The following is an 11,125-nucleotide window of genomic DNA, read 5'->3' on the forward strand; positions in this document are numbered from 1 at the left end:
AGGTGAGAAATTCCCAACTCAAAGTCGACCCCATATTATGGTCTTACAGTTCGCAGAAATAATGGTGAAGGCAAATATTACAAAAAAAACGTATATATAAATAGTGTAGTAGGTAATAATAAGATCAAATATGTCAGTAATACTACTAACAACAATTACAATAATAACAATAACAACAACTAATATCAGAGTTGATGGTATTCTTCTTATCATGTAATAATAAGATAATAAGAAGTATTGAAATGTAGTTTTCAATACTTTATCCCATGTCAAGTCCTTGTTGACAACTGTAGCAACGCCACCTCGGCTTTTTCCCCCTTCAGATTTGAGACTCATAAATAGACAACCACGGGTGATCGGGGTGCACTACAGAGGTGAAACATATTTACACAATGTGTCATGATTGCAACCCATGCAAATCAGCAGCGGTGCCATCGGAAATGGACTGTACCAAAAAGGAGGGAGGGTGCGCTGGAGGATACTAGTCAGGATCTCTGTCTGTTCAAATCAAGGAAACACTCTTCTCGACATTTAATGATGAGGCAAAAACGCACTGTGTTTAAATGGTTTGCATTCAACATGTATTGTGGCTGACTGACGCTTTCTGTATTTCGCTCTCCTCCTTGAATTACCCCCTCCGGTGAAAGCCAGTGTCTGAGCGTGTGGTAGGGACTGCCATCCTGCCTGGTCGCCCGGTTTTTTGGAGAGAAGTTGGCAAAGGGATGTGACTGCGATGATGGCGCTGCAACTGAAGAACGGGGATGCAGCGTACTACCAGAGTGCGGATTACTGCAGAAATTACACTTCGCCGCCTGTCAGCTACGGTGACAGCAGCCATTATCTTGCCCGTTTGCCAGGTAAGGAGAGGCTTGCCATACAGGATCCCCCCTCTGACTGCCAGCAGTCTTTTGCGCTAGTGTACAGGGATGGAGACAATCTAGCCAGAGACATTTGCAGATGAGGAAGGTGGATGTTGAAAACCGGCTGCCCTGCTGATGCTGTCATCATTGTAATGTCATGTAGAGGGTTGCACCAAGCCAATATTCTGTTTCGCTTATAGAGCATGAATGCTGCGATGTAAAATCTGAGGTTGTCGAGATACTCAAATGGTCTCTTGTACTGTTAGAGAGCTCCAGAGGGACTCCAGGTTTGTGCTGATGCCCGACTGTAATTTGAAACAGTGAATAGCCTCAGTGCAATGTTCACTTTCAAATCTCGGGTAAGGCAGTCAATCAAGTGGTTGTCAGAGCAGGTGAAGAAATAGAGACTGAATCCCTCCTGCTCCCTAACTGCATTGCTTGATTTGCACAAATGGTTATGATGACATGTGGCAATTACACAGCAAGAGTTCCTTCATTTCACCTGCACAGCCGGTGATGACACAGACGTTCCTGGTGGGTTTTTTTTTTAAAGACTTGAGGCCAGCATGTGCCATACTGGTCATGCAGCCCCGAAGATGATCCAAATTTACAGCATGAGACTGATCAATCCATTTTATATCCCTGCCATTAAACTACCATCATCATTGCATAGACTGCATGAAGTCTCAGATTGAAGTTAGTGAAAGTCATTGAAAATGATTGGAAGTCAAATGTATATAGTGCCGAAACATATGATTAAGGTGGAGCTTTTTATGACAAACATTGGTAAACCATCAATCATTTACGTCTTCATAAGAGTAAAAGTACCAAACATTTTATGGATTTAATGAATCAAATCTGATGTCGTGGTTGCCTTTCTCTGTTTTATATCATAACCAATTGAATACCACTGGATTTTCTAACTTTCTTTCAGCCAAAATAAACAAGTTTGACCTCTGGCAACATGTGATGGGCTATTGTCAGTGTTTCTTACAAAACTAGATGTTTATTGTAGTTTTCTTTTAGGAAAAAATGGATAATTACTAAATGATATAGTAATAGCAGCCTAATGCATATAGGTGACTGGTACTCAGAGTATTTACATGAGTATACCACTTACTTCATGTCAATTATTATGAAAGACATTCAAACATTTAGTCTACTGAGATATACAAGTGGAAGGCTTTATTGTAAAGGTACAATAAGTACATGGCAAAGTACAGTAAGATGTGTGTGGTCTTTGCTGATCTCTGCGATTGTTTGGCACCCAGTGAAGCAGATGGAATAAGTGAAGGAGGCATGTGCTTCTCATTTCTCCATAATTGATGTGACACAAGACAGTACAGCGAGAGAAAGCTCTAGAGAAAATAAAGATTGGCCTATTTAGAGATTCTCAGTGGAGACCATGATATTAACAGATTCCAGGAGAGGAGGTTTCTTTGTGGCGTGGTCCTAAAACCAAGAAATATGTAGTAACTCTCCAAAAAATATGACAAGTGATCAGCTAATAAATAACTTCTGAGGTAGTTTACTTTTTTCCAAATCTTGCTGATTCATTTGAGATCATGAGAACAATATCTCATATCAAATATGATGAACATTACTGTGCTTTCAACCTACTGATCCTTCTGCTTCAGAGCAACGTTACAGAAGCCTAACTTGACTTGCAAAGTTGATTGTGTCCTGCCCAAAAACTCAAATGCAAAAAATGTTTTGTCTTCTGACTTTGCAGCAAGTTCCACTGGTGTGCACATGCATAGATGTACTGTATGTGCTGCAACTCTGTAGTATGCACTTTGTGGGCCGGGATCTGAATCTTGGATAAAACTGACCTTGGCTTAAAGCTTAAAACTAAGGAAAGGTAACACAGCCCTGCTGTGTTTTCAATCACAGCAATGGCCAAATTAAATCATGATGCAAAATAATTTTACACAAGGTAACATCAGCAGGAGTTTAAGAGGTGGGGAGGCAGTGTTTTGAAAACAGTTGACAGCAACATCTTCAAGCTTACCTTACATTGGAAGTGATATGCAGTAAATGCATGTTAGTCATGTTATGTTATGTCTTCTCTTTTCTAGCAGCACAATGCGTACTCTGTTCTGCTTAATGAATGATATCAAGCAAAAAGGTTCAGCCGTTCTTTGTGCTTATAATTGTTGCTGCGGTGAGGTTTCTGAGGGCTGCTGTGCAGGTGGTCTTAATCAGGGTTGAAGGGTTGTCATGAGATTTCTGCTGATTAGATTGATAATGTGCAGTATGTGGAACTTGAATGGTGGATCTGGTTCTGGCAGGCATTAAGACTAATTGTTGAGCTCTGAGGAGGTGTCTAACTCAACTACATGGTGGTCTCATTCAATGAATATTGTGAATATATATGAATATTTGAAGCCCAAAATTCTCAAAACTTGTCCTGTTGTAATACCTTTTGGGCCCTATTTTTTTTCATTTTAATGGCTGTAGTATGTTTAATTATTTATATTTTGTGTGTGTTTGTTACATTAAAACTATGTTTTTCCTGTTTCGCCTCCATCTTTGGTTCTAAAGCTGTCAAAGGATGTTTCTGAGTTTGTCTGAGACTTTTTTTTCTCATTTACTTTTCTGTTATTGAAGCTTGAGGTTCTGTTACAGATGCCTTCCTTTGACTGTCCACTCACAACGGCCAATTCAAACTTCTTTTGATGTTTATCACAAATAAACCACTGTTTGCTTCTCCCCGATGCCAAATAATTTCTCTTCATGGAAAGCTCCCCAAAACAGCAAATGTAAAAGCATAAATAAGGATGATATTTCAAAACAACACTTACAATGCCAAGGAGAAGGGAAACTTATATTATTTACAGTATATGCAACTGCTGCATGATATTACTTTATTAATGTTCAGGCAACTCATCCAGCCCGGCTTAATATCTCAGTTGACAGGACTTAAGCAAGGTCAGTGCCTTGTCCAACATACCTTTCTCCTGAGGTCAGGGAGGCCAGGTGACAGACAGGCAGCCAGACTGACTGGACGGACAGAGTTGACAGCGAACAGCAGTCGGAAACACAAACACCTCAGGATTTTATTTTGAGTCTATGAATCACTGCTATTGAAAGTCCAATTGGATTCCAGATAAAACCTTCCAGCACAGTGAGTTTTGACACAGCTGTTGGCCTATTACTGACCCGACAATATATGTGGCTGTACACACACACAGAAAATGGAGCTTTAGAGCGGCACAAATGGACACACATACACATCAGAAAACATTGCATTGCCTAATATAACTCTCTTTCTTTCTTGTTTTCTATATATACGTACAGCCTCATGCACAAACACACACACACACAGACACACACACACACACACACACACACACACACACACACACACACACACGCACACACACACACACACACACTACATCAGCCTATTCGAGCCGTCACACTTCAGGCTGAGATCTCTTCTGATCAGAGAAGCTTGAGGATTTATATTGTCACTGTTTCTGTTTGTGTGTGTGCACGGGCATGTGTATGTAATGTCCCGTATGCATGACTGCAAGCGCTGCAGGCTCAGCCTAATCTTTCTGATGCCCACTGGAGTGTAAAGCTTCTCTGTCCGAGAATGTGTTTCCATTCGCCCATCTCTTTACACTTCTCCTGCCTCAGGGCTCAGAGAAAAAAAATGTTCTTTTGTTAACGTCACTGTACATCAGTTATTTAATTTTCAATGATCTGCATATAAACAATATCCACTTAGCATTCTAATCCAATGCAAAGAAAATATTTTTCAGTGCCAGGAATTTATATTTTCTTTATGTTATGTTTGTTTTAGTTTATTAGTCAGGAGGATATCTTAAAATTACATCTATAGATTTCAATGAAATTAAGTGTAAAGATAAGCAATGTGGGCCCAGTGTCTCTCTGGTGCCAAATATATAGGATTCCTTGTTATACAACTCATGAGCTGTGCGGCATTGACTCAAAATTCCCTTTTCTGGATTCCTTGCTTCAAGACAAATCGGCAAGAAGAGGTCAGGCCTGAGTCTACCTCAACAGGTTGTCTTTGCTTGCAATATTTTCAACACTGATCATCCTACAAATTTCAACCAATTTTTACTAGGTTGGTACATAACAAATTTGGTTTAACAAGCAAAATTAGATATTATTTTACTCATTAACATTGGCAGAATTCATCCTTGTACAAAGCCCAAATATTCTCCAGTGTTTATTTGGTGCTCGACAGATAAGACTAAGAGATTACAGCCATGCTAACAGCTCTATGAGTTAAATACTAACAGCAGCATGCTAAAATGCTAGTTTGTAACAGGTATAATATTTACCATATATATCATCTCAGTTTTGCCTGTTAGCATGCTAACATTTGCTAATTAGCCAGTAAACACAAAGAACAGATGAGGCAGACGAGAACGTCTTTAGTTTTGAAGGTATTTGGCCATAAATGGTAATAGATGAAAAGTTGGTGCTAAACCAAAGTTACTACAATTTATCATGAGGGGGACTTGAAAGTCTGAACCAAAATGCCTTGTAATCCATCCAATAGTTGTTTAGACATTTATTTAAGAACACAAATGTCAACCTATTGGTGGTGCCAGAGGAAAAGCCAGGGGATCACCAAAGATATTCAGATACCTTATCTGGTAACCATGAATGTCAGTGCCCAAATCTGTGACATCTATTGAGATATTTAACTAGATAAGTTTTCATTTTGATGTGCTGAGGACACCATATTAGACACTAGGAGTAATCCTCAGTCAACCATAAACACAAAAACTCACAACAATCCATCCAGTAGTTGTTGAGATATTTCAATCTGGACCATAGTGGTAGATGAGCCAACCACACCTGGGATGGCTAAAAACTTCAAACTATCTTCTCTACATAAACTTTCTGAATGCTTTATAGTTTTTTTGAAAATAGGAGTACAAATGTCCATACAACACTGTCTTCCTCATCAAGGTTACTGAATTTCCTTGCAAGAAATTTCTTTGATTTGTGATATCTGCTCCTGTCTAAATGTAATGTATAAATTCCTTTTTTGTTCACAGGACATGAGACCATGTTGAAGCCTCCTCTGAGTCTCTTCAGCCATCCCCAGCAGCCTTTCCACCACATGGACTCTCTGCACCAGCTGGGACCTCCGCCAATGGCACCTACGCAGCCTCTCGGCCCACCACCCCTTGCCCCTGCTCAGGCAATTGGACCCCCGACTATGGTTCCTACCCAGACTCTAGGCCCCCCTCCCATGCCTGCTACTCACACGTTAAGACATCCTCACATTACTCCACCACACAGCTTAGGCCCCCCGCCGATGGCCCCAGTTCAGCATCTGGGTCCTCCACCAATGGCACACACCTTGGGTCCCCCACCTGTAGATCACACACAAGCAATAGTGCCTCCCACCATGGAACTCATACAACCGTTGGGGCCTCCACCTCTGAATCCTGCACAAGCACTGGTGCCCCCACCTGGGGTCGGCCGATTCCCCCTCCCTCCCCGCCCCATGTCCTCCCCTCCTGCTCCAGGCCCAGACCCTTCACACCTGCTCCCAATGCCCCCAGGACCGGCCCTCATACAAGCCCCGATGTCCTGCCTTATCCCTGGTCCTCTCCCGGGACAGGCAGCCCCAGCCAGCGAGCAGCCGCAGGATGAGGGCTCTCTGCTGGGGATGGAGGAGCAGGAAGACTCCCTGGGGTTGGGGGAACTGTGTAAACCACTGTACTGTAAACTCTGCAATGTTACCCTCAACTCTGCACAGCAGGCACAGGCTCACTATCAGGTCAGTTGAAATATCCATGTAAAAAACGTTTGAAATATTAAGATACATACATGAACGCAAAATTCTCCTGATTTGTTTGTCTAGGGGAAGAACCACAGTAAAAAGCTAAGAAATTTCTACGCTGGCAGCCAGCAGCCTCCAGCCATCAGGATCCCAGAAGTCCTCGAGGCGACTGGCCAGACATCCCTCTGCTCAGGATCAAACGACAGTGACGCAGGCAGGCAGGTCAGATACAACCTTAGCAACTCAGCACCAACCTACCTAAATGTTACAGTTTTAGTTGAGGAAGTGGGGACACTGCTGCTGAAGAGGCTAGTCTGCTGATAGAGGTAGTTTTCATTTGAGGAGGCGGTAAGAATTTGCAGAGTCACTCTGTTCTGCCCAGTGAATGCTCACATCATCCCCTTAACAGTGAACAATTTAGTAGTCAAATTGAATTATTATGTAATACACACAGACTTAAATGTGGCTGTACTAAATATCTTTGCGCATCAGATGACAATGTGAAAACAATATGACAATGTGAACCTACAGGTATACATCACCTGAATCTGCAGCTCACCTCGGTTTTACATAATTTTATTGTTAGTTTCAGCTCATTGTTTAGCTGTCCGATCCACAACTTTACTTTTTTGATTCACACTCATAGTGTGGTTTTAATTCGTAACAGGCAGCAGTGCTCATCACCGACAGCAGGCAGACAAAGTTAGATACTAGCTGGTGAACATAGTGGCATATTTAGCACCAAAGAGCCAGATATTTCTTTCAGGGGTTGATGCCAACCAAAAACAGAGCTAATAGGAGAGTAAATATGGACTTACCTCAGGCAGCCAGAAAAACAACTCTAAATGTATGAAAATGTTGCTCCGTAACTTCTGAATGTGTAAATAGGCATCTGTTATGTAACAACTTTGCCTAATCATCTTCAAAGGTGATGGCATGTGAATGTTGTGTTCCCAACTTGTTTCCGCTGCCCCCAAGTGGCCAAAAGAACATCAGTTATTGCAGGTTAAAGGATTTTTTTTTTTTAAAGGATGCTCGTGTTCCTGTCTTTGTTGTTCACTTTTGATAGAAGCATTAAGTAAACATAAGAACAAAGAACAGTTGTTTTGTAATATATATACCTGCAACTGTGTTTTTTGCAAGACTGAAAGTTACCTAATAATCCTTAAAATTGTAAAAAACGAAATAATAATAATAATAATAATAATAATAATAATAATAATAATAGGCATCATTACCTGCAAGTGTTTCATGTTTTCATCGTCTTATCTTATACTAATTATCTATGAATATGAATATTGACATGGATTAGATTTCTTTCATTATTTAACAACTTTCATCATTTTATATTTTAAAGATTCAAGAAGCTGTGCAAGAAATCTTCTTTTCCTCCCACCGCCGCAAAAAATGTATTCCCTCTCTTTCACCCGGTTTACTCCCTAGCTCCTCTCACCGTATACACTGCACTGCTTTGTTCTGTGTCAGCAGGCGCAGTATAAGGGGGCGACCCGGGTCATCTTGGCCACAGAGAATGACTATTGTAAGCTGTGTGATGCCTCGTTCAGTTCACTGGCAGTTGCACAGGCCCACTACCAGGGAAAGAACCACGCCAAGAAACTACGACTCGCTGAGGCCCAACAGAACTCCAATAACATGTAGGATTTTATTATAGAAACTTTTTGCAGCATACAGAGGTCTTGTCCTTATTTTTGTATTGTTTTAACATTTGTCTTGCAAATACCCTGAAAGCAACAACTTGAATTAAAAGCAGCTCAGAATTTTTTTTCATGTATTTAAATGATAAAGATATATTTTGGCTCTAGTCCTGTTTATTTATGCAAATCTGAATGATCCAAGAATGTATAAAGTATTGGTCTTAATATTTAAGTTACCCAGGTTAAGTTACCCAGTTACCTCAAACTTTAAACACAAATCTGGTTTGGCTTTGTTGATTACCAAACCAGCCAAGCTTAACTTGTTGAAACAAATAGAGTGTCTTACTCACCTTTTGATCTAAACTGTGATTTTGACTCCGGCTCTGTCTGTTTCAGGGAGGGCAGCAATGAGGCAGCCCAAAGAAGAAACAGGAAAGATGGCAGTGAATACAGACTGGTGAAAAACCGCCGTAGCCCACAGCTTCCTGCTGCCATGCCAGGTAAAATATTAACAATAAATAGAAAATAGGCTTAAAAACAGACACTCACTGACATGGACCTAGATGCAAATGTATGCTCAAACAGGTAATGTTAAACTGTCATGAAACACAAATAAGCAACATTATGTTTTGTATGAGTCAGTACAACACATAAACTCAACCGGGGCTACATTTGTATGAAGAAACAACGAAAAATCCAATATGAGGTATACAGTACTCACAACCAACCGTTAGCAGCTGAACACACCCCTTTTAGCGATCATTACAACAAAAAATATTACATCTGACCATATACAAATACACATCGTGTGAATGTGTGTGTTTGTGAAACAGATAATCGATAACGTCAGACTTTCTGCTGACATCATACAACCATGTCTTTCTTGCCTTTGTTCGCTATGTCAGACAAAAACACTAGCAATTCAGCTCAAGATAAATCATAAAGTAGAGCCAATTCCCTTACTCTCTCACTCTCTTTTCCGTCCATTCTCTTTCTCACACTCACACAACACCGTTCCGCTGATTTAATCAGTTTTCTTGATGGGCAAATCCCAAAATAGCTACACTCTCTCCGGCAGTTGCCCTCTTGCTGTGTTTTTATCTCTCTCACTATCTCCTTGTTGTTTTTCTGCTCTGTAACACACACACAAACACACACAAACAAGCAATACGCTTTTTCCAATGATCCACCTAGTTGTAATCCCAGATGACTTGTGTATCTTTATCTCACACATCAGTGATATATTAGGTTATATTTAAGCGTGAGATGCTGGTTTATTCTCAAATTCAACTGTGGCTTTGGGTTTAAGATTTGATGTGAGAATAATCAAATTTGTAATAACGATTAGTGGATCAATACATTTTAATAATCAATTTATTTGTGATTTCTAAAACAAGAGTCAGGCTTTACGTATGTAAGAATGCAGCTCGGGCTGCATATTTCTGTCTGAACCCGACACTCAAAAGTATCGGGGTGTTAACATCAGTAGGATCACAATGACAATGCTAATATCCTTTTGGAATCAGGTATAATGTAAAGCATGTTCGTCACCTTAGTTTAGCATGTTAGCATGCTTAAATTAGCAAATTAGCAAAAAAGTACTAAACACAGCACAGCTGAAGCTGATGGGAATGTCAATAGTTTTGAAGGTATTTCATTATAAATCAGGCTATATAGTTAAGGGAACACCAGAGTTACTGCAGGTTAAACCACCAAATTTCATGTTACCCATCCAATAGTTTTGAAGACATTTGACTCAAAACCATTTGAACATCACGGCGAGGCTTAAGGAAATGTCAAGGAAACTCAAGTCATTTGGATTCATCATCTGGGCACCATGGATATATGTTTCAAATTGAATGGCAATCAATCCGACAGTAGTGGAGTATTTCAATCCGGACCAAAGTGGTGGAATGACTGACTGGCTTTGGTTTGGGACTGCTAACCCCATTAAACAAGCACTTTTTCTGACGTTTTACTAATAATAGATTAATTATTGCACTTTGCCAATCATTTGTCCAACATTGAAATATCCTTCCAGCTTGAGGGTTGAATGTGTAGCTACAACTAACTTATTCTCTTCTGTACGTACTCTCTCCTGTCTTTCTCCCTCCAGGGCCGTACTACAACCCCAGACCGAGGCAGCGCATTCCCAGGGACTTGGCCATGTGTGTGACTCCCAGTGGACAGTTCTACTGCTCCATGTGCAACTGCGGAGCCGAGCAGGAGACAGACTTCAGGCAGCATCTAGAGAGCAAGCAGCACAAAGCAAAGGTGTCGGAGTTAAGATACCGCCACGAGATGGAGAACCTCGGCTACAGCTAAGAGAAACAAGAGGGGAGGGAGGGGAGAGAAAAGAGAGAGATTACAGTGGGATAGAATAGGTGGAGAGACAAAGACCAAAGTGCAGGAAATCAAATACTAGCCTGTGGTTGAAGGGCATATTTAGCGAAGGGATTAGCCCAAATGGCCTCAAGATCTTGTCGCAATTCATTTGATATATGCTTAAACATTTAAATCCTCATATTTGTCATAATGTTCCATATGAAGCTATAATTGGATTTGATGGATTTATTTCATCAGGGTATTACTCTTGAAATTTAGGCTGAATATTGAAGCAGGCTGCAACGTGAATACAGAGAACAGGAATTTGGGAGAAGTTAGGACTTTTAGACCTAGTCAAAACATTTCTTTTTTGGGCACTGAATCAGATCACTTTTTTGACCCATCACCTGGGTTGCAATCTGACTAAGTATACAGGTAAATGCACATGAACTGCATGTAAATCTTGAGCTTGTTTGGGCTACAGGGAGAGGACTAGTGGTGCACAG

The 11,125-nt window shown here is 40.7% G+C and overlaps 1 protein-coding gene across 1 annotated transcript; it reads left to right on the forward strand.

Moving 5' to 3' along the window:
• Positions 1 to 736: 736 nt before the first annotated feature.
• On the forward strand, positions 737 to 10,619 carry zmat3 (zinc finger, matrin-type 3). The gene is made up of 6 exons (XM_054602932.1): positions 737 to 857; positions 5,906 to 6,636; positions 6,721 to 6,861; positions 8,125 to 8,294; positions 8,691 to 8,794; positions 10,411 to 10,619. Exons 1-6 carry the CDS (start codon positions 737 to 739, stop codon positions 10,617 to 10,619), a joined length of 1,476 nt encoding a protein of 491 aa, XP_054458907.1.
• Positions 10,620 to 11,125: the final 506 nt, after the last annotated feature.

The sequence above is a fragment of the Anoplopoma fimbria genome, chromosome 8 (genome assembly GCF_027596085.1).
Source record: "Anoplopoma fimbria isolate UVic2021 breed Golden Eagle Sablefish chromosome 8, Afim_UVic_2022, whole genome shotgun sequence".
NCBI classification, from domain to species: domain Eukaryota; kingdom Metazoa; phylum Chordata; class Actinopteri; order Perciformes; family Anoplopomatidae; genus Anoplopoma; species Anoplopoma fimbria.